Source organism: Tenrec ecaudatus, chromosome 1 (genome assembly GCF_050624435.1).
Source record: "Tenrec ecaudatus isolate mTenEca1 chromosome 1, mTenEca1.hap1, whole genome shotgun sequence".
Taxonomy (NCBI): domain Eukaryota; kingdom Metazoa; phylum Chordata; class Mammalia; order Afrosoricida; family Tenrecidae; genus Tenrec; species Tenrec ecaudatus.
In genome coordinates, this window is record NC_134530.1 from 46,802,182 (window position 1) to 46,826,138 (window position 23,957).

A 23,957-nucleotide genomic window follows, 5' to 3' on the forward strand; every position below is an offset into this window, starting at 1 on the left:
CAACGTCTGGTGTGGCCACCGTAGAGTGAGCGAGGAGCAGAAAGCATGGGGCCGGTGGGGGCATGGAAACCATTAGAACTGCTCTTTGAGATCGGGGGTGGGGGTGGGGGTGGGGGTGGGGGGCTGGCACAACCTCAGCCGTATCTGAGCCCTCTGGAAGGCTTCTTCTTGTCCTAGCTTCAGGCTTGATTCAGCAGGTCGCAGGCAGCCCTGAGCATTTTTATTTCTGGCAAGTTCCTGAGTGACGCTGACCCATCGGTCGGAAGATCCCATGGGCACTGAGAACCATTTCTATACAGTGCGGATGAAGAGCACATCACAAGGAGACTATGCAGAGGCAACCGGACCAGCTTTAGGGCAGTGTGCGGAATTCCTGGGGAGGGGGGACTGGGGCGACGATGGTACCTGAGCTTAAATCTCAGCCAATGTGCAGCTGCCACTGTCAGTGCAGGCGGTGATGCAGAACAAGTGCAGCAGAGCCTCCAGACTAAGGTGAACTTGTGAGACGGGCCTGGGGAAGGACATCAGCAAACTGGATCACAGAAGCACAATCCACAACTGAGCCTGGGGAGGCTGACACAGGGCCAGGCCTTCCGTCTGGTAGTGCATGGGGCTTGCTGGCCACAACTCATGACCACCATTGAAATCGCTCAGGTGGGAGGCAAAGTATGGTAGTGACATAATCTCTTGTCAATTTGAGATGTAGGAGTGAATGGGGTGGAGTTTGGCCTGTCAATCAGGTCACAGCTTGACCTCATTTGGAGACGGGACACACGCTCACTACCAGAGATATTCTTGTGACAAACCACATGGAGACACGCTGATAGTCAGAGCCTCAGGAACCACGTGGAGACCCTGCCAGCTCTGAGATGCTTCCACCACCACTGGATCCACAAGACTTTCCACCCACTGGCCTGTGATCTCCCTGCATTCAGCATCATTGCATGTGTTTCTTGGGTCTGAAGAGGAATTTACAGATTGGTATCGGGCATATGGGCTAATACCAGACTTATGGACTTGATCTGGACTGGGCTGTTTTCTCAATATTCAACGCTCTTGTACATAAAGTTCTTTCTTAGACACATGAGTGTCTATGAATTTGTGTCTCTAGTCTACCCGGACTAACACACTGAGTATGCATTCACACGTGAAACCCTGACGTCACTTTTCAGCATCTGGATTGGTGAGAAATGGAAGCGTGGTGATAAGTCAGGGTCGGGAAGGGAGGCTGTTTGGGGGGAGCAGACCCACAGTTGGTAACAAGTTCAGAGAGCACAACAAAGACACAGAGGCCAGAGTTGTCATTTAATGCCTGGTCGTTAAAGCCCAAGGGTGCCCATCACAACAGGACCCAGGGTGAAACCAGAGTGGGGGCACGAGCCTGTACAGGTCCCAGCACTGGTCCCAGTCCCGCAGGCCCCACCCGCCAACCCAAGCGTGCTGTTCTCTGTACTCAAAAGCTCCCTCGTCTCCCGCAGGCGCCAGCAGGCTGGTGGGCTTGCGGCCACGGTCGAGCAGAGGGCCCTCGTGGGAGAACAGGGTCCCGGGAGCAGGTGGGGGCCTCCGGGCAGAATGACAAGAACCAGAGAAAGCGCATTCACTTCACACATGCTAAGCCACGCAACACCAGACGCTAGGAACACCCACGCTCGCACTCAACACTACCGGCTTCGCAGAACTCGAGACTGAGCACTGGGGGGACACAACGACCAAACACCCGAATGCAGTTGCATGAGCGTCCCCGCTCCCTCCTCTCCCGGCAGCCGCATCCCCCTGGAGAAGGGACAGAGCCCCTGCCCGTGGGTCATTCCCACGTAGCTAGAGGGAAAGGGCTCGTCTTTAAAGCTCCAACACTACTAGGAAACTGAATGCCACCGCCGTCCCTGGAGGGCCCGGGTCTGGGTGTGCCCGGTGACCCAGCGGCTTAGAATTCGGCATCTTGGGAAGAACCAGGCTTGTCTTCGGTCCCAGTTTTAAAGCTTACCTGGCCCTGAAGGAAATACTGCACAAACGGCTTTCCTCAAGCACTCTGGGGACTAGGACTTTCAAGTGTCCCTGGCAAGAAAGAGGCACGAGCTTGCTTCTCCTGCCCAGCCCCAGGCTTTGCCTGGGTGGTCCAGCTCCTTTGCCGGGCAGGAGGCAGAAAGGGGCCCCAGGGCGGAGCTGGGGCAGCTGCTCGGGGTGCAGGCTGTGGACTCAGGCGCAGCCAGCCCCAAGGCTGGGCACCTGGAGAGGGAGCTCTCATTCAGCCCTCAGCACGAGGCTTCTGCCGTTGGGCCCTGCCGGCCCTTTCTCCCTGTTGTCTAATTCAAGTTTGGGTAGCGCAGCTTCAGACAGAGCCCAAGGCCAGCGAGTCAAGCATCTGTCTTCAGGGAACCGGCCACATGGCTGCCCGGAGGCAACCTCAGAAGGCAGTGTGACCCGTTCCACTGTCCTGAGCGCCCTGCCCCCACCCTGAGACAGGTGCCCAGGTGGTCCCTTGGCCCGGGGCAGGCTGGGGCTCCCACTGGGCTTCTGCCGAGAACCCTGTGAGCGTTTGTAGAGGGGAGACGGAAAGGGTTTCTTTAAAGCACCCAAGTCAAGGGCGGAGTGTCTGAGGGGAGACGGAAAGGGTTTCTTTAAAGCACCCAAGTCAAGGGCGGAGTGTCTGAGGCTTGTCGATCGCTCCTGGGCTGGGAGCGGGCTTGGGGAGCTCGGGAAGTGGAGCAAATGGCAAAAGGCACGGCTGTGCCCAGGCACCGGGGGCCCTGGTCGCTGACCAGCTCCTGCTCCCTAGCTTCCTGCCACTCAGGCAGTTTTGGAGCGGCCAGCAAGAAGGCCCACTTCACATTTTAAACCAACTTAATGCTACAACGTCTTAACAAAGTGCTCCCTAGCTGAGGCCCTGAGGAAACCCTGCTCCCTGAGGGGAGGTGCTGGTAGGCCTTCCAGACCCCACTCCTGGACACCTCTCGACAGAAGGCCTGGCTATGGCCTTGGCTCGGCCTCCCCACCCTCCCAGGTTTGGATGGGGTGAGTGAGGCCTCTGAGACGGGATGAAACCCACCACTCACCAGGCCTCTAGACTGCGTTGGGAAGAGGAGGCCACCTCCCCTTTAGCTGCAAGGCAGCCTGGTCCGCGGTGCAGACTCCTCTGTCACCCCCTCAGTATCCTTGTGGCAGAAACGGAGGCACCAGCATGCCACCATCAGGCCCTGGCCACCTACCTGAGGGGTCTGGGTGAAAGCTACGTGGGTGGCAGTCAGTACAGAATCACCCCCCCCCCCCACATACCCCTGTTCAAAAAATGTGGCAAGAAAGACATCGTCCAGGGAGGGATGTGGGGACAAGACCAGAAATCACCCGATGGAATGTTTTGGGGCAGAGTACCTGTCACTAGCACACCTGGCCCTATCCTCTCCCTTCTCCCTGGTGGCGCTGCCTCCACCCCCCCAGACCCTGCCAGGGCCAGGCCCCAACTCTGAGGCGAGCTGCCCACCACGGCCAGGGTGGCTGCCTCCCTCGCTGTGTAGGTTCAGTCACCTCAGAAAGAGCTGTCCGTGCCCTCTGTCCCGTCCTGAGTGCAGGCTGCTTTAGAGCCCGGAGGAGGGGGTCCTTTTTATATCCTCCGGGGAAAGGAAGGAATTCCATGGGAAAGGGTCTCAAAAACTGGCTGCTCCCTCAGTCCACGACTCCTCCTGCTGCCTCCTTGGCTGGCTCACGGGACCCACTCCTGGGAGAGAGGAGACCTAGAGTCCAAGGCTAGCACCCCAACTGGAGACATCAGGTGAAGAGCAGGAGGTCCACAGACCTGCGGCCACCACTTACTAGAAGTTCAAGGTCTTAAGTGCACTGGAGTCCGGACACCCGGATGCCCCTCAGACACCTAGCTCCCCGCTATGGACGGGAAAGCTGGGGGCAGCCTGGGGGGTGGACGGGGTGTCAGTCCTTGGACTATGGGCAGTGCTGGCCCTGTCTGAGGAGAAGTCTTGCTAGAACTAGAACGAGCTCCCTGCTAAAACTCAGGGGAGACACAACAGAACGCAACCCAAAATAAATACAAAGGCATTAAGTGCTTCTCAATAAACGGAGGGTCCTAACGACCCCTCAAAAGGAACGAGAGGACCTTTTCCCGACCCGGTCTCCTTGCCTGTGGCCCTTCTGTGAGAGGTCTGACTGAGGTCACGAGAGGAGCCTGCCGGGACCAGACCGACCCCTGGTACACCCCTCGCTGTCTCCTCCAAAGCCCCCCAGGCAGCTTCTGCTGATAGGGCGTGGGAAAGGAGCAATGACCTCTCCCCCACTCCCCCGTGCCCTCAGGGCAGCACCCCGTGTCCAATGTCCCTGTGTGGGCAGAAGGTCTGTCAGTCTGTCCGTGAGGAGGTAGAGACAGGGGCAGGGCAGGGGACAGGCAGGGTGACTCAGTTAATCAGCAGGTCCCCGAGGTCGTAAGAGTCGAAGAGGTCGCTGATGCCCTCGCTGTTGTCCAGGCCCCACAGGTAGTCCTCCTGATCCAGGGACGGGGAGAAGCTGATCAGCGGGGAGCTGCACGCCAGCGTTGGGGACAGGAACTGGTCTTCGGTCTGCTGCAGGAGTGGGTGTGGCAGATCCAACATGCTGTCCGTGGCTTCCAGGGGGACCAGGGGCGACTGCAGGACCTGCTGAGGAGGCACTGGAGACAAACAGCCCAGGGTCACATCTGGCTCGGATGCCCAACTCCCTCTAGGTGGGGCTCTGTGCCAGGGGCCCCAGAGGACAAGGTCCACCGACCCCCACTCTCTGATAGCAGCGCCCTTTCTTCCTCCATGGCCTGCCCTGCAGCGACACCTCCTCACGGTTCAGTAGACTACCGGTCACTCAGCTGCCCAAGTGGAAAGGCCTAAAAGGCCACCATTTCCCCCACATCCCCTCCAGCGGCCGTGGCCAGATGAGCTCTCCAGCTCAGTTCCCTTCGGCTCCTGGTCCAAATGTCCGCCTCGCTCACCTGGTCCACTGCAGGAGCCCTTTACCTGGACTGATCACCTTCCTTAGATGCCTGCCTCTTCTAATCTATACTCTAACTTTGAAAAAAAAAAAAAGAAGTCCTAGCTTCCCATTGACTTAGAGCAACATCCAAGTTCCGGAAGGACTTGAGGAAGTCTGTGTGATCCTGCCCCTGTCTACTTCCTACCTCTCCCGCCTTCCACCCACAGCTAGTCCCACGGGCGCCAGCTAGTCTTCGGAACTCCAGCCCAGTCTCACGGAGCGGTGAGGCGATTTCCTCCTACACAGGGGCCTGGAAGAGGGCGCCAGAAACCCCCCACCCCCGCCAAATATATCCTGGTACTTGGAATCCCACCTTTTGAGTCATTCCTTCAGCCCGACCCAAGCGTGGATGTGAAAATACTGCTCTGCGGTGCCAGACTGCTCAAGCAACCTCTGACTCATCGTCACCACGGGCAACTGACTTTCCCTGAGCCCCTCTCTCCTCACCTTTATGATGGGGAGGATAACTCTCTCGGCCACGAAGGGTTATTAAGAGGTTTCCATGCTAAATGAACACTCTGCAGAAATCCCAGGCTGGACTCACTATGTTGAGTGTTCATAAGAATAGTCTCCTCTGCTAACTTCAAGGTCAGCAGTTCGAAACAACTGGTTGCTCCTTAGGAGAAGGATGAGGAGGCAGTCGATGCCGGTCAACAGTCACGGTCTCAGAAACCCACGGGGGCAGTTCCACCCTGTCCTATGGGCACCATGAGTCAGCCTGGACTCAATGGCAGGGAGTATCTGCTCTGGAATTTGGCCTGTCATCTGTCTGTGACTCTTACAAACAAAAGACATAATCCTTGTTCCTTAAGGGCATGAACTAGACACCCACGTTTCTTTCCAAATGAGTGAGATGCGGGGACCTTCACCACTGAAATCTTGCGATTCTGTAAAACACACCTGTCAATGGAACAGCCTGCTCTGAGTTAAGATCTCCCCAGACACTTAAGCAGCCCTAAGAGAGGCCATGCTGCTACCCGATTTACAGATGAGGAGACTGAGGCCAAATGAAGCCAATTCAATGTATCTGCACGGAAAACAAACAAAATGACATTTGCCTGTTGGGTGCATTGCAGAAGCTTACGGGAGTGAAAGCGACCAGGTTCTGTAGCGAGGACGTGGGTGGGGGCCCCAGCGCCACCTCTCCCTTGCTGTGGGACCCAGAGCCTCCCTTAGAGAGCATAAAGATCCGTCTCTCTGAGCTGCTGAGATAACACAGCTGAGAGCCTGGACTACACGCTGGACCTTGCCCTCTGTGCTGCTGTTTATCGTGTTATCCAAATAGAACTGATCGGTGCCAGCTGTCCCTTCAGCACACCCCGAACGTCTCGTGCAGGGGTGGGGTGGGGGTGGGGTTAAATTGTGTTGGGCTGCGTATCTCTAACACCCAGCATGAGGCCTGGCATATGGTAGGTGCTCAGTACACACTAGCTTTTTCCAAAATCACATTCAAATCATATTACCTCCTGAGCCCACCCCAAAACCACAATGGAATCCTAAGTGTGCCCTGTCCTGGAGACAACATAACAGAAACTCAGGAAGGTTCAGGTGACCTGCCCACAAGCCACACAGCCAGTAAGACGTGAGGGGCAGGCTCGCGATTTAAAAGCCTGAGCCCTGTCGGCTACACTGAGGCTTACCTCAGACCATCAGAGCCCAGAGGGGTGTTAGAAAGGAGTCTAGACGAAACTCCTTCTGATACAGATGCGGGAAACGGACACCCTCTGATGCCAGAGACAGGGGCGGGACCAGCTCCCCTGGCCTCCTCTTTGTGCCTGCACGGCCATGATCATGCTTCAGGTCAGAACATGGAGCATGGGTGTCTGTCTGTCTGTGTGACCCTTTCGGGAAACTTCCTCCCCTTCTCCTCACTGGACATGATGAGGTCAAGTGGCAAGGGTTGAGGGCAGCCATACCCCAATAGCTGGCACGGATGTGAAAATTGGCTTCTGGGCTGGTCCCATCACTAGCTGCTCAGAGGCCCAGCGAAGCCTCTGCCCCTCACTTGGTCTCGGGCTCGAGCTGTAAAAGGGCAGGAAGAGCCCTGTCTCCACCATGGCCTGGCACGCCTGAGGGAAGGGGTTCTAACTGTGTATGTGCTGACAGCCAAGCAGGCAGGCAGGGAGAACCGGGCGGGGCCAGGCCTGGGGCGGGAGATAGGCGCCTGGGTGGTGCCCAGAGGAGCAGATGGCCAGTGCCCAGAGGAACCCGTGAGGTCCACAGACAGGAGAAATCACTAGAGCTGAGCCTGAGGCTGGGCTCCTAGCTCTGCCGCCACCGTGCTGTGCGACCTGAGGGAGGCCACTTGCCCTCTCTGGGCCTACTTTCCTCAGGAAAAATGAAGAGCTGCGTTCTATCAGAAGTCAGCACATGCTGCAAACGGCCACAAAGTATTTTAGGCTTTATGGACCATTTATGCACTCTGTCACAGTCATGGGGGAAAAAAAAGCAAAGCAAAACAAAAAACTCTTAAAGTGTGAAAACCATTCTTAGCCAGTGAGCCTACAAAAATAAGCCCTTCAGCAAGTTTGTTGGCCCCTGAGTTAGAGACACGGAATCCGGCCAGTGCCAGCTCAGCTTTTGCTGAAACTCTTGGGTTTTACCTCGGGGAATTGGGCCTACTGTGGCCTTAAAGGGGCCAGTCAAGCTCACTATAACATGAGAAAGACAAAAACTCCGCTGGGCGCCTGTCTCCCATCGGGAGGCCCTCCGGGGCCTCTCCTACCTCCCTGCTCCCTGGTGATAGTTCCACACCCCCTCCTGGCGGAGCCAGCTGGTTGGGTGCCGGCTGGGAGCCCAGTCTTTGAGTTGCCCGAGCTTCCTGGAGACAGCGCTGGACCGGGAGTGTGAAGACCAAGGGCGCCTCATGGCTGGAGCACCCTGGGCAAATCACAGCACCCCCTGCCTCAGTTTCTCTATCTCTAAACTGGAACGAACAAAACCGGCCTCAAGAGGGCTGTGAGGAAATAGGAAAGTGTTCACACGCTGTGAATGACAAACCACGGCCCTGAGCAATCTGCGTAGAAATCGTGGACTGGGAAACTCAACTGCTGTATAAACTTGCCCTTGACCGTGACAGCTCCTCTCATGAAAATAAGAGTTGCTGTGAGGAATGACGGGATAATGGGGTGCACCAGTACAGAGTTGGGATTTAAAAACCTTATTCTCCCCAAGAAAGGTTTTAGCCTTTTCCCTTCCAAACATCCCCCACAAACTCCCCAAACTCCCAGTTTCTATTCGCTGTGGGCTCACTGGGTGCCAGCGGCTTGGTCACTGGCCATGGTCACAGTAGCAGCAATGCTAGTGGTGGCAGGCACACGGATCACGAAGCCAGTCACTACAGAGCTGGCCCAGCTCCTGGCAGCCCCACGCATCGCCGAGGAGAACTCCACTGCACAGGGTTGTCAATGGCTGGCGTTTTGGGGAAGTAGACCGCCAGGCCTTTCTTCCGATGCACCTCGGGGCGGCCTCAAACCTTCAACCTTCTGGTTAGTAACAAGTGTGTGAACCATTTGCATAACCCAGGGACTCCGTGGATAGTAATAGTGAATGGTGTTTGCTAGGTAGCGTTGCAAGCATTTAACTTATAGCAACCGATACTGGACGCTCACTAGCACCTCGTCTACGAAGCAGGTACGCACTAGCACTGTTGATACTACGTCTTTTACACACGATGGGGTTGACACAGACAGCTTACGTAACTTGCCCAAGGTCACACAGCTAGTAACTAGAAGAGCTGGGATTCAAAACTAGGCCTCCTGACCCTGGAGCAGCAACAGGGAATGTGGACAGTATCAAGGGCAGTACAAAGGGGCCGGGGCACCATGGTGATATGCAGTCAGGTGGGCTACTATCTCCACCTCGTGTCCCTCAGGACAGAAGGCCCTACCTGAGGCGGGTTCGGTTTCCACGATTCCGGGGCTGGCACAGCTGCCGGGCTCGGCCAAGTCAGGGCTGGGGTCAAGGGTGGAGGTGGAAGAGAGCGGCTCCTTGGCGGGGCTGTCTGGCTCCTGCACCTCCTCCGGGCACAGGTAGACTTCTATGGGCCCTTGAGTGCTCTTCAGGTAGATCTGCAGGTTCTCCTGCAGGAAGAGGAGGCAGGTCAAAACTCTGTGGGTCAGTGTGCATGGCAGACCTACTGGGCACCCGGGGTCCTTGTGAGCAAGTGCACCCCCTGGGCTGGCTTCTCCAGCCTGCTCCCTCTGCCTATGACGGGCACCTGCTGTTTCCTCCTTTTAGGAAGAGAGACTTGGTTTTCCTTTAGGAAACTGTTCTCTCCTACTCTCGGGTCATGTATTCAAGTAGGTCCAGCATCCTTCCTCACCCCCGAAGGGCGAGCTGGTGGGGCAGGCTGGGAGCAGTCAGCTACAATGAATGGTTGGGAGTGGCACATGACCCAGGTCAGACCAAGGACTTCTGCTGGACTTGTGGAAATGGAAGCTACCTTCCGAGCAGAGCTGGTAGCGCCTGGGCACACAGTTGGCACACAGGGAAGCAGAGTGAGAGACGGAGTGGGAGGCGGGCATCAGAATCACAGTCTGGGCCCCTGGATCCAGCCTTGCCGGAAACCTCCAAATCATCTCCCTGGACTTGTCATTTGGTTCCCCTTTCCCTCCCCGTGCAGAGGGAGCCCTGGTGGCACAGTGCTTAAGTGGGGTTTGGTTTTGTTGCTACTAATCACAAGATCCGCCATTCGAAACCACCGGCAGCTCTGAGGAAGAAAGACAAGGCTTCCTATTCCCATAAAGAATTACAGTTTTGGAAGCCCTCAGAGGTGCCCCTTCCACACTGTCCTTCAGGGCTGCTGTCAGAATCAACTCGATAGCAGTGAGCTTTGTGTTTGTTTTTTTAGCTTACGTCAGTGAAACTTGGCATTCTGTGGTTATTTATAACCAAGAAGATGAATACCTGGCTTCTCATCCCTGCCTCTTGCTGAGCACGTGAGTACACACACACACACACACACACACACACACTCAGGCTTCCATGCCTCTGCTCATGCAGCACCTCTGCATGCCTCTACTTCACCCAGCAAAGACCCCTTCTGTCCTTCCGACCCAGTTTAACTGTCACCACCTGAGCTGCTTCCTCTCTCCTCTCTGTTCCCGCCACACCTCTTTCACCTTTAAAGGATAGCACTGCGACTTGTGGGGTCTCTTCTCCCCAGCAAGCTGGAGTCCTTACTCATCCCTGCAGCTCTAATTCCTCCACGGAGCCATTTCCTGGGCCCTTCTGTGTGCCAGGCCCTGGGCTTGGGGTTCACCACAGACAGAACATTTCCTTACCGAGCTTATGCATTAGAATGTCACCAAGTCACCACTCGGTTGTATCATAGCACAGCCCCCTAAACTCATCGCCCTCGAGTCGATTTCAACTCACAGCGACCCTGCAGGACAGAGGAGACCTGCCCCTTTGGGATTCCACGGCCGTAAATCTTTGCAGGAGCAGAAAGCCTCAACTTTCTCCCCAGGAGTGGTTGGTAGTTTTGAACTGCTGACCTTGCAGTTAACAACCCAATCACAGCACGCGGAGGCTACAAACACAGATTGTCACGAAGTCTGGGGGTGGTCAGAGAAGACTTCTTTGAGGAAACGACTTTCAAGATGAAGCTTGGGGGACGAGCAGCAGTGACCAGGGCAGAGGGAGGGCAGCACACTCCAGCTGCAGGAACAGCATGAGCGTGGGTCTCGGGCCAGAGAGCAGCGTGCTGTGACTGTGAGCTGTCGTGTGAGTCGCCTCCAACTCACAGCAATGAGATCAGACTTGTGACCCAGGCTTTCCACTGGCTGCTTTACAGAAGTGCCTATCTTTCCAGTCTGTCTTAGTCTGAAAGCTCCGCCGAAGCCTGTTGAGCATCACCTCACCGAGAGACAAGTGGGTGCTGTGTAGGGGTGCATTGGCTGGAAATGTAACCTGGTCTCCTGCATGGAGGGTGAGATACTAGCTCTGTGCCACCCCTGCCCTCCTCCTACAGAGGTAAGTTTAGAATGGGAAAACAGCAGCAGGCAGGTCATTGTGGCCGAAGCAAGGAGAACGAACAGGGGCCGAGGTGAAAGCAGAGGCAGGTGATGTTCACTGGGAACGGAGCACAGAAAGGGGTCACACGGAGTTTTGTGAAGTTCGGTCTTTTGCAAGGAAACCATAGTCCAAAGGATGAATGGACCACACAAACCCCAGCCTCCGTGACCCTGAGACCAGAAGAACTGGATGGTGCCCGGCTATCCCAGCTGACTTCTCTGAAAGGGGTCACAGTCAAAGGCCCTGGATAGAGTGGGAGAAAAAAACATGGGCGCAAACTCAAAATTATGCATTCAGTCCAGACAACGACTGGTGGACGGCCTGCAGTTATCCTTCAGAGATGGACCCAGCTCACTGTCTTGGCTTCTTTCAGTCGAACAATAGACAGATCTAAAAGGTGAGCAACCAAGGAGGTACCCGGATACTGTAGCCAGCATTTGCCCAGGATGAAGTCCAGGAGGCAGCAGGGGCAGGAAAGAAGGATGAATGGAAATGGAGAGTCCAGGGAGGAAGTGGAAAGAGTGGTGACATTGTGAGGCTTGCAGTCAAGGTCATGGAACAAAACGTGTCTGAATTATTGAGTGAGAAACCAATTTGCTCAATAAACTTTCACTCAAATCAGTTTTGAGAAGAAAAAAAAGAGGACACTGGTCTTTCACCTAAGAAAGGGTTCCATACATGACACAGATAGTGTTTGACTCTTAGTCAAAAGGTTGACGGTTTGAACCCCACCCCCACACACAGGCACCTCCTGGCAACCTGCTTCTGGAAGACCTCAGCCCCCAAACCCCATGGAGCGATTCGGTTGGACATCACAGGGACTGACGGTTCAGCGTGGAGGCCGCGTGTGCAGCAGTGCAGGGGCTGGTGAATGCCAGGAAGAGACCAGGAACCAAGAGTTTCCCCGACCAGGACTTGGGGCCTGTTACCCTTTCCCGCACCAATATTGCCACAGGCACAGTGGGCAACGCCGGGGATAGAGCCTACCAAGTTACCCAGCACCCTCCAGCCTGGCTCCCCCTCAAAAACTTGCCCTCTCACCTCATTCTTGTCGGGCACTTCCAGCCTCGTCTGTGGAGGAGCCTTGACCGCGATCACCGTCTGCTCCTTGAAGTTGCCGACAGCCCGGAGGTCCTGGTAAGTCACGTAGGCCAGTGTAGGGGCAGGGGAGTCAAGGAAAGTGGGCATCGGCTCAACTCTCCAACCCCACTGCCTGGCAGGTACCACCTTAGCCCACCCACCTCTCAGAAGCCTTGGCAACACCTTCTTTTTATTGTTTTTCCAGACTTGAATTTCTTTGTATTTTATGTACAAATACTTGGCATTGTTTCCTCTGCTGGGTAGAGCTATCTTGGATAAGCCATGCAAAGATCACTTAGTCCGGCTTGATGAAGCCAAGATCCTTCGAGTTCTGACGGCAACACTGGTGGTCCATATTGAGGCCGTATTTCCGGATCAGACGGTGCCCGTTTGTGCACACAGGACAAGAGTGGGAATCATGGCCAAATTGTCTCGGTGGCCCAGTAGAGCTGCTGGTGACCCACATTGTTTCCAGGGACGCTCCAAGACAGAAGGGCCACCTCACTTCTCTATGTCGCACTTAGAAGTGGTTAAAAACCCCACCTCTTCTTTTGTTTCAGAAAGCCACCTCGGCTCCCTCCTGGAAGCCAGTGGGGACTTAGTGTGTTAAAAATGTCGCCTTAAACAAACAAGCAGCGAGTGCTGCCTTGGATCACCCTTTTGCCGGCAGACTTCCTCTCAAGGTCACTCGCAGGTAGGAAAACCCATTTGGTTTCTTTCGGTTTCTTACCATCCCTCGTTTCTCACCATTCCCTACAAAATAGGACCCAATCTCCAAAACCCTTGGGGGTACATGTACCAAGAACTTTTGTATCCATCGTGCCCTTTGATCCCATCATTGCAATCCACAGGGAAACTCAAAAGTGGGGGGTGGGGGTGGAAATGCTCTCTCTAAAAAGATATCTGCTGCCGAGTGGCTATTAAACCCTGAAATCAATCAAAATATTCGCAGTAGGTCTTATCAGTGAGCCAGAGTCGAATCCGAGGAGGGCACTGTCAAACCATCTCAAACAGCAGACTGTTCGTGTTGGGGAAGGAAAATGGTCGCCATGGCACCAATTTCGTACGGGTCAACCGAATAGCTGCAGGATGAGCGACACCATTTTTTACGAGCTGTGGGAGGACAAACCGAGGAAGGACGAAATAGATGTGCCCTGGGAGAAAGAAGGGGCTTTTGACACTGCGACCGGCAGCCCTGCCCTGTCCTGTAGAGGCGCTGGAGTCAGCCTGGACTGTGAGTGAGTTTTTCTGAGGGTGAATTAGACCTGGCAGGGAGCTGATTCACCTCTGGATCGTAATAAGCATGTACTTGGCCAGCAAATCCACCCTCTGCCTGTCCCCCTCACCCCCACACCCCACCACCCCCTCCAGCCAAAGTGGATATCTCTTGTTGGTCTTGTCTTCCGTCAAGTGCTTAAAGCTCAGAGAACAGCTCTGGATGAGCTGGTCCAAGGCCTGCTCCATGCTCATCAGCTCCTTCAGCTCCTGCCCCAGCTCCTGCTGCTTCCTAGGCCGCGTGGGGTCTTCAAGCAGCCCCCTGCCTCTGGGAACACAACAGCCCCCACCAATGTCAATTTCAGTCCACACCGGGGCCCCAGCCCCAGGGTTGCGGCAGACCAGAGCCGCACAGCGAGTCTGGGAGCCGGCTCCAGGACAGGGCCACCTATGTGATCTCCTGTGGAATGCCCCAGGGGTGCAGAGCTCTGGAGTCCGGCCTAGCCCCCTGGGCATTGCCAGGGATGGAACTTTGAGAAGGGGTCTGGTTTGGGAGGAGAAAACAGGAACAGAACTCCATTTCTGGAGGCTCTGTGTCCATGTCCCCACTCCAGCCTCATTCAGAGGGCAGTGAGCGAACGTGACTTCAGTCTCAAGCCTCTCGCCTGGGTCCTTGGGAGTCCATGCAGGTCAAGCTACAGGACTGCTCCCCTCTACTTCCTAGAAGTGGGGAGAGGAGTCTGGGATAGCCTCTTTCATGACAGGAAAGGGGCTCTGGGTGATTCTCCGCTCAGTCCCCAGGGCACTGGCTGAGCTGGAGGAGAATCTTGGGATCCCCAAGCCAGATGAACGATGTGCCATCACCTTGACCCTTTACGCCACCCAGGGAACCTTCTGGGGTGGCCTCCCTCTCACCCAGTAGACTTGCTCCTCCAGGGACTCCTCCCCACCTGCACTGGCTCCGCCCCCAGCATTCAGGTCCTCTGGACCAAGCGTCTCAGCCTCGCCCTGAGACCCACCCCTACTGGACAAGGCCCTGGCCCTGCCCCAGCCAGGCACCCGCAGGTGCCCAGGCCCGGCACTCACACCCACTGGATGTTGTTCTTGGCCTTCTTGCGGATGAGTTGGATGCCCTCCAGCACGTTGGTGATATCATAGATGCGTCGTTTCTGCACGTCCAGCACCTCGGCGGCCCAGTTCAGGTCCAGGACGCCGTCCTCCGACTCGCTCAGGAGGTAAATGAACTTCTTGGTGAGCAGTCCCAGTGAGGTGTCATACCGAGTCTTCTCCCCGGGGGACTTGGGAGCTGAGGAGGGGACAGAGGCTCAGTCACAAGGCCTGCGGGGGGTGGAAGGCTCCTCCATCAGCCTGGACTGAATAAGCACCCTCACTTCCCGCGAGCATCCAGTGTGCAGTCGAGTGAGCCCAGGGCGGGTAGGGACCTTCACCACACTGTGGGGACAGGAAGTCTAATGCCTAGAGCAGGAGAGTGACTTGCTGAAGGGGCCACAGCCAGGTGCCAGTCAGGTCTGGAAGCCAAGGGTCCGGACTCCCAGTTCGAAACTCTTTCCACCACAGTTTAGGGCTGCCACAACGTGTGTGTGTGTGTGTGTGTTGGGGTTGGGAGGGGGCTGCTCTCATAGGGTGAACTCCAAGTAACAACACAAACTGGGGGGAAAAAACAAATATCCAGACAACTCAAAAAGATGCTTACCATGTGCCGGGCACTCTTCTAAGAGTTTCTGTGTATAAACATATTACATCTTTAGCTTAATCCTAAAAGTTAGACCTCCTCACTTAATAGACGAGAACACGGAGGCAGAGAGCGATAGAAGAGCTTGCTCAGCTCACTCACCTAGGAACTGGCTAAAATCCAGGCAGTCTGCTCTATCCTGCAAGTTATATGTCAGGAACTTGGAATTGGGGGGAAGGAATGACAAGCCTGGCTTCAAGAATGTGTTTATAGACACGCACTTGCTCCCCCACCCCACCTGATTAACGGAGAGGAATTAGACCTCTAGCATCTAATGAGTCAGGTTCATGAAAAGGCTCCTTTCTCAGTGAGGCCAATGTCACAAGACCGCATCTCAGCTATCATGTCTTAGACCACATGGGACTTTTGCAACCAAGTGACTTGCAGGTCATACAGCCAGTGAGTGGATCAGCTAGTTGTGAAACCGAGCGGTGTGAGAGAGTTTCAGATTCCTCTGGGAGGGGCCCTTTAGAACGCTTTGTCACATAGATGGAAAAGATTCGGCACACTGGCTGCTTGGTCACATTTTACGCTCATGACAGACACCAGCAATTGATCAGTGAACCTTTTTCACAAACCCCAGTGAGGCTTAGGATCCTCAGGACACACCTCTGAGCCAAAACCCCCACATCCACCGCCATCGAGTGGATGCCGGGTCACAGCAACCCCCGCTAGGGGTTTCCAGGGTGTCCGTCTTCCCATGCTCTCCCCCGGAGCAGCTGGTGGGTTTGAACTGCTGATCTTGAAGTCAGCAGTCCAACGCTAAGCCTGCAGAGCCACCAGAACCACCTCTGAACAGACTACACTCAACTGGGGAGGGCGGAAACTTGTTTCTCATTTCTGCCTCATTTTACAGGAGGCAACAAAAGTTCATGGCAAAGAGGTGACTAACCAAATTGGTACACACCTGCCTTTGACACCCCCCAAATCCCCAACCCTCCTACAACCCACCTAACCCCCTACCATCAGTCTGTGACGCCCCCCCAAAAAAAAAAAACAACTAGCCTTCCTCCAGAACACAACTGCCCATCGCCTCCTACTCTGACCAGAACACTGACAAATAGCAAGAGGCAGGAATTCCCTCCAACTGAGCAAGCCACCTTCCCAGCAGCCTCGGGATCTTAGAAACCTCTGAGGTGGCTGGCGTAATCCAAGTCTCACTTATTTAACTGTCTACACGTGGGACAAAGACCCCGGGTAAGGTCCTGTTCCCCTTGACGCTCGATACTCTTTTTTGGAAAAGGTCAGACTTTGGGTAGTGAGTGTTGTGTGCTTGTCAGTTCCAACTACAAGCACCCGATGGCACAGGCTAGCGCTGCTCCAAGGGGCTTCCAGGTCTTTTCTCCCAGGGAGAAGCTGGTGGATTCCAACCGCCAACTTTGGGCTTGGCAGCTGAGCGCTGCAGCACGGCCCCACCAGGGCCCCTGTTACAAATGCAATCCCCTAGAGAAAATGTGGCTCTTTACAACTAGATTAGCAGAGTGATGGGATGGCGTGGGAGAAATAGGCGAGACTTACATGTCCGGGTTCTAGTCCTGATTCTGTGCGATAGCTTGGTGACCTTGGGCATGTCACTGAAGCTCTCTGAGCCTCAAGTTGCCTCATCAGCAAAAAGGGGAATATCGGACTCCCTGGCCAGATCAAGTGAGAGAATGCACAGGAAGCTGTTTTGCAAACCGGAAAGTGTGATACACTTATGACTTCTGATGGTTTGGGCAGGGCTGCTGCCCTGGCCCCACCCCGCCCCACCCCAGCCCTGGCCTCCTGAGCCTGCCCCCATCGGCACTGCTTACTTTTGGGGCTGCGGAGGCCGTCCACTCGGATGCACTTCCCCTTAGGGGTCCGGAATTCAGGGACTGCAGGCCGCCCGATCCCCTCCAGATCCAGCTTCCTCTTGGCCTTGGGGAGAGAGGAGAGAGGGCGGTAGAGGGTGAGACTCATCCTCTGTCCTCCATTAGCCTACTCAGGGCCACCAGCAGCCACCGCCTGTGCCTCCATGGGCCACCAGCCCCTGGAAGTACCCATGACCCAAGAAGTGGCCTTTCAGGGGGAGGAAATGCTGTTTTCTGAGAGCCATCCCCACTCCTTCCTCAGGAACTGAGGCGCTCCAGACCCACCCAAAGCCAATGCGGCCAAAGCCTCGGGCTTCCTCAGGCTGCCTCCTCACAGGCCCCTCTGGGCCCATCCAGGGGGAGGGTGGAGAGGAAGGAGTGGGTGGGGCCTAAACCACATCAGGCTAGGGAGAGGCCCCCTGCAGAAGCAGCTGGCCCCGCCAGGCTGGGTGCCCATCACAGCCCCACAGCTGGCTCTTATCAGGGTGGGGCCTGGGTGGATGCCCAGGGGACTTCCTGGCTCTGTGCCAGGCCCCAGGGAGGTGCCCACATAGGGAAGCAGTGTATACATCTCCCCCGCGTCGGGGCTCCAGCCGTCTCCTGAATAGACTCCCTCAGCCATTCTTTCTTTGCCTTGAGGGCCAGACAATGACGCCTTCTCCTGTCTTAAGGACCAGCAGCTGAGCCCCCCGCCCCCTCCTGCCAAGCTTGGGAAACACCTGCTGGGGAAATCAAACCACAGACCCATCTGCTGCTCTCCACCCACTGCCACCCGGCCCCAGTTAGGCCCTGAAGCTGCACTGGCCTGGAAGCGGCCTCTCCCGGTGAGGGCTGGGCAGGGCCAGGGATAGGGCACTGGGGCATAGGTCAGAGCCCTGGCCTTGAACCTCCCGGCTCCTTCAGGAACCTAGGTGTGACTTGGGCAAATGCTCAACATCTAGAAGCCTCCATTTCCTCCTCTGCAAAATGGGGCGGGGAAGACCCACCTCCAGGTGGTTGTGAGGATGGGGTGGGGGGTGCGCTCAGTGCCCAGTGAGCGCTCAGGGAATTCAGCACCCTTCCCTAGGACCCAATCTCGGCTTCTTCCTGACCCACCCTTGTGGGGAACCCTGAGCCCACTTCCTGGGCCCCTCCCCAGTCACCCAGGCACACCTAGGCTCCTCCCTCAGTGAAGATACAGAGCTTGCTTTAACCTTGGGGAGTGGGGTCATGCTAGGCCAGGCTGAAACTTCTAACTGCTGTTGTGCACAGCTGGGCTGACAGGTGGCTAGGGCAGTGGCAGTTCCTCTCTTGCCCCCAGGCCTGCCTCTTCCAGGAAGTCTCCCTGGGTTAAATGGAAGAACTCCACTCTTTGGCCTAAGGAGCCTGGGCATAAGATTCCTCCCAGACCAAGCCATGATTGAAATACTTCCCTGTCATATCCTGAAGAGTCCTGATCTGCTCTCCCACGGGCAGCCCCTCAATGAGATGGACTGGCCACGGCTGCCACCATGGGCTCACACATGACAGGCAGGGTTTCATCCTCTTATACCTAGGCCCACTGAGTGGGGCAGACTCTACCTCACCTATCCCCACTACCACCACTACCCTCCCAGGTGCTGGGATCCCAGGTTCCAGAGAGGGTGACTTATTGCCCAATCCTTCACCAGGATGTTCTATGTGCTCCACACCAAACCCCAGCACCCATCACGTTTCCCACATCACCACACCGCTCCCATTTTAGAGCTGATGTAACCGAGGCTCAAAGAACTCCACAGATGTCCTGACTAAGATTGTCCATCTTGGGCTCCTTGGTCCCGTCCCTCAGAAGAAGCACCAAGGACAGGGAGCAGAGGCCGGACAGCCCATCCCCCTAGCCCTCCTGAGCTGGGGACGGGGTAGAAGGTGTGGGAAGAGGGCCTTTAAGGCCCACACGTACTCACAGCAGTTCTGTAGCACCAGAATTGGTCATCTCTCTTGGCAAATGAGAAGTGGAGATTTAGAGCGCTTAAGCCACAAAGCCAAGGTCACACAGAAAGAAAGCAAAGCCAGGGTGTTGGACCCAGGTCTGTTTAGTTCCAAAGCCACTTGCCAGACTGCCCCCAGCTCCTTTCCACACATACTTCCCAGAATTTTCTGGAATTTCAATCAAGGCCTGGCTGTGAGCACCTGTCCCCATCACTTCTTTCATGTACATTTGCACACAAGCTCTCTCCCTTTTAAGGCTCTGTCTCCCCCTTATCCTGTACCTCTCTGCAATACAAGGTCCCCCGCCCACACACACACACACACACCCAAGGACACCTCTCTGACCCCTGTGGGCACTGCCTAGAAGTCGGCCCATGGGCAGAGGACAAGCTCAGATCCTGGGGAGGGCCAAGGGGAGGTTGTTTGCAGACAGGCTTGGGAGTGAGACCGAGCCACATTCCCTTTCCTCTTGCTTGGATGAAATCACAATCAATGCTCACAGAAGCAGTATCAAGAAATCGAGTGACGCATTACGTAGGGCAGATCTGTGCACCAGACCTCCTGAAAGTGTTCAAGATCAGGAATGTCACTTTGAGACTAAGGTGGCCATCCAGAAGAACAAGCAAATCTGTCCTGGAAGAAGTACAGCCAGAATGCTCCTTAGAAGCAAGGACGGCAAGACTTTGTCGCATGTACTTTGCACATGTGATGAGGAGAGGCCTGTCCCTGGGAGAGGACATCATGCTTGGGAGAGGGTCAGCAAAAAAGGCCCTCCAGGAGACAGACTGACCCCGTGGCGGCAACAATGGGCTCAAACCTAATTATGAGGGTAGCAAGGGACCAGGTAGTGTTTTGTTCCGTGATCGCAGGGTCACTATGAGTTGGAACCAACTCAGTGACCCCTAACAATAACAACTTTCTTACTTGGGTGGGCTGGGTAAGTCGGCTGGCCTCTTGAGCCCCATCTGTAAAATGGGGTTAATTTGCCACTGCACACTGAAGGGTCCATGCAGAGAAGCCCTTCGCCCTTCGCCCTTTGTGGGCATACAAGGGAGCTGCTATCTCCGAAGCTCCGATGTTCCGGGGCACTCAGAGAAGGTTCAGGGTGAGTTAAAAAGAGAAAGGGACACCACTAGGAGCATGAGGCCTGGGTCACACCCAAAGGCCTCAAGGTCTGACCTGGACCCTCTAAGGCAGCCCCCTGTGGCTGTGTCTGAAAGGCCTGGGGAGGATTCAACCCCACCTTGCCAAGCCCCAGCGAGAAGACTACAGGTTCTTCCTCAAACATGCCACAGCAAGGTGAGGAAACAGGCTGGAAGAAAGGAAGCGACTTGCCCAAGGTCACACGGGAAGGGGAGCCAGGTCTCCCCAAAAGTCGGAGTGAGATGGTAGAGACAGGCAAGTATAAGGGGTCAGGAGCCTCGTCCCCTCCAGAAGCCTGCTGCCACTGCATAGCTGGGCAGCCTGGGACCTGCTGCCTGGCCTCTCTGAACCTGCATCTCCTCATCTGACCTGCCTGATAGGATGGTTTGTTAAAGGGTCTGTTTTCTTTCTTGGTTCTCAGAGGAAGTTTGCAATAGGCAGATACATGGGAAGGAAAGAACCCTGGTACGCAGGATCTCCCGGTCGGGACAGGGTGCCACAGGGATGACACTGAACATGCCACGTGCCTAGCCTCCAGAGTGGGCATGCAACAGAGCTTCTCCCCGGCCTCCGCACTAGATGGGCAGCAAGGGGACCCGGGTCTCACTGTCCACTAAGTCGTTGAACTCGGTGGCTGTTGCCAGATGACTCTTTGAACAGCGCACTCTCCCCTGGAGGTACAGTGGTGAAGCACTGGCCGGCTAACAACAAGGTTGGTGGCGCGGACCCACCAGCCACTCCGTAGGAGAAATGCCTGCTTCCCAAGAGATGACAGCCTCGGAAATCCTGTTGGGGCAGTTCTACTCAGCCCTTTGGCTCCCTACGAGTCGAAATCGATTTGCCGGGCAGTGGCAAATCCTGCTCACCCTGCACTTTGCAGTCTGGCCACAAAGCCAGCAGCCACACCCAGGGTTGGGTTCGGCACAGCCCCAAGTCACACCCTTGTCAAATGAGTAAGCAGGGGGCCCAGGCCTGCCCACAGGGCTAAGAAGCAGGGTTCTGGGCCTGGCAGAGGGGGCTCAGGCTGCAGTGGCCACACCTTTAGGGTGGTCTGGTGCAAGGCGGCTCTCCCCTTCTTAGTCTGTGACTTGGGCAAGCAACTTCATTTCCCTGCTCCGCTTCTTCATCTGCAAGATGCCTTATCCCGAGCACCTTGATGAAGAGAAGGAATGTGAAGAGTGCCAAGCAGTGGCTGGCAGACTCAGCGCTGGGTGACGGAGCCATGCTCGCTGAGGTCGCCGAGTGCCTGTGGGACGGACGGTGCCAACAGATGCACTGAGCTCCTCGGGGAGGGAAGCGGTTCAAAACCACAGCTGTTCCTGAAACTCCACTTGGGTGTCAGAAAGCAGCTGGCCAGAGAGGGCCCCCACCACTGAGCCCCTTCCCTAGGAGGGGTAGTGGGAGATCCAGCCAGGGTGGACAGCCTAAGGCTTCCGCAAGGGTGGTCTAGGGAAGAGACTGCCAATCACCTGCCTGGTGGGTCAAGAGACCGCAGGCCTGGTCCATACTCTACACTGTCCCCCTGTGTGGCCCTGGGCAGGTCACATGCTCTCCCTGAACCTGTTTCCTGCTATAACAAGTTGCTGCTAGCACCACCCACCTCACAGGGTACAGAAGGGTTTTCAGCCATGCAACGCTGACAGCAAGGGTGTCCCAGAGTCCCAGTTCTCCTTTGCCTGACCTGTAGGATGGGGGTAATAACACCTACCCGTCTCCTCCCTTGGTGGGGAAATAGCGTGCAGGAAGGGACTCGGTACGGGTAAAGCATGATTCCGATAGCAGGATGGGAGCTCTGCCTGCTGGCGGGTACAGCTGTGACCAAAAGCTTTTGGAGGAAGAGGGGGGTCTTCTCCCTGTACCTGAACTAACTCACCCTGCGCAAGGCTGCACAGACCTATAACACTCCCAGCTCCCCTCCTCAGCCTGCCTCTAAAGCCAGGGCGTGGCATTGGTAGGGCACCCATTTTCAAGACGAGGAGACAGAGGCCCAGGCTGAGCCTGGACTTACCTAAACAAGGTAGTAGCACAGTCAAGACCAGAAACCAGGCTAACCAACCGCCACCCACTCCCCAGGGCTTTTCCCACCCCTCCCCCACACTGTACTTGTTTCAATTCCCATGGGCTCCAGGAATTCCACTCCCACAAAACACGCCCATGCCCAGGTCAGCAGGCAGCCTGGTGCCACCATGCTTAAGCCTCCCTAGCAACAGGCCTGGGGCTGGAGGAGGGAATGGCCAATCTCAACAGGAACCCCAGGGGGCTACCCCACCCCCGGGGGGGTTTGCACCTGCTACTGGCAGTCTGGGAGGGCAGACTGGGCCTGGGGTTAGGACCATGGGCAGAGCCTTGGGAAGGAGTTGGCTGAATGGACAATTTGGAACCTGCCCAAGACAGGCTGGACACAAAAGACCCATGAGACCTTTCTTCCTGTTTAAAGTTGGGACCCCCAGTGTCTTCAGGCCAAGCCCTGTGCCTGGACAATAGCAGGTGCCCAGTTCTGATTTCTGGGCCAGACAATGAATGAATGAATGGCAGCAGGGTGGGCCCTGTAGACTTCCCCAAGGTTACACAGTGATCTAGGGGGTGTGAGCCGGTTCACCAAACTCCTGATGCCAGTGCTCATTCCACTCCTCCAGTGGAAGCGGTTATGTCACCCATAGCCCCCACATAAAGGGGTCTGTCTTCTCCTTGAATACTGGGAGCGGTGGGTGGTTCTGGACCCTTGAAAGTCAATCTTTCCCCTCCCCAAAATCTGGGTCCGAAGAGCCCCTCCCTCCTTTCTTCATTGGATGAAGTGGGTGGGGGTCCCCAGCATTTACCGGCAGACGGCCTGTGGGCACACATCTCACTGCTTGGCCCTCTGGTCCATGGGGGGTGGCGTCGAGGCAGGTGCCGGGTGCCGTGGCGGGGGGCACCGTCTGCTGGTACAGCGAAGTATAGTAGGTGGTGGTGGCTGAGCAGAGCTGGGGGCTGCCAAGGCCTGGCGGCCACAGCTCACCAGGACTCATCACCGGCAGCCCCTTTGGGGTCGGCCCAGTGGCCGGAGCCAGGGCCCGGGGCCCACGCAGCATGGCGAGTGCAACGCCCCCTCCCCACTAGAGCCTACTGCGCCCGTGGGCACCTGCGGGCTCCCGAGCCCGCCGCGGCTTACACAGCCCGGGGCATGGCGCGGAGGCCGGGGGGAGGCCGCCAATAGACGCCTGCGGGGCAAGGACGGACCCTCCCCTCCTGGCCCGCGGCCGAGCCAAGCTGCGCTTGGAGATCGCCGCTTGGAGATCGCCGGGCGGTGGCGGCGCTGGCAGGGGCTGCCCCGCCCCGAGGACGGCCGCGACCCGGGACGGCCCTGAGCCCCCAAAGCCTAGGCGCCCGGGGGCCGGCCCGTTCCGGGGAAGGGACTTTGGGGTGGTCGCAGTTCGGCGGAGACGCGATGCGCTCGGATAGGGTTAGGGGGAGCGATGTCACCGACTCCCTCCCGGCTCGCCCTCTAGTCCCCAGCCCTTCTCTGCCTGTTTTTTCTTCTCCTTTTTTTTTTTTTTTTTTTTTAGCGCCAAACTGCGTGCCGCGAAATTTGGATCTCCCGCGGAAAATGCTGCGTTTCGATTGGTCGCTGCAACAAGCGCAGGCTCCACCTCCCGGAAAGGACCTGTCCTCGCGGCAGCGCTTGCCCCACGAGCCTTGCTGCTTAAAGGGGCCGCCGCACCTGCTGGTGCCCGTCGCCGCTCTATCACTGAGCTTGGGGCATGGAAGGAAGCGTTTTGGTGTGGAGTGTGAACTTAACATTGGCTTTCCGTAAGGACCTTAAGCCAGGAGACCTTTTGTTAGTTGGCGTTCTAATTTAGCTAGTACCCTACGCAATTGAGCCCATCTTCCCACTTAAATGAAAGCCAAGGCCCATTTCTTTTTCTTGGTACAGAGAGAGTTGGAGGCTATCTTACCTCGTCATAGGTGGAAACTACCATCTAGAA

General features: G+C 56.3%; 1 protein-coding gene across 1 annotated transcript; it reads right to left on the reverse strand.

Moving 5' to 3' along the window:
* Positions 1–1,326: 1,326 nt before the first annotated feature.
* Positions 1,327–23,484, reverse strand: E2F2 (E2F transcription factor 2). Its single transcript, XM_075552251.1, has 7 exons — positions 22,812–23,484; positions 16,864–16,969; positions 14,404–14,623; positions 13,487–13,645; positions 12,064–12,178; positions 8,894–9,086; positions 1,327–4,651 (listed from the first exon to the last, which is right to left on the reverse strand). The coding sequence occupies exons 1-7, from the start codon at positions 23,061–23,063 to the stop codon at positions 4,401–4,403; spliced, it is 1,296 nt and encodes a 431-aa protein (XP_075408366.1). The 5' UTR covers positions 23,064–23,484; the 3' UTR covers positions 1,327–4,400.
* Between the last annotated feature and the right edge of the window lie 473 nt (positions 23,485–23,957).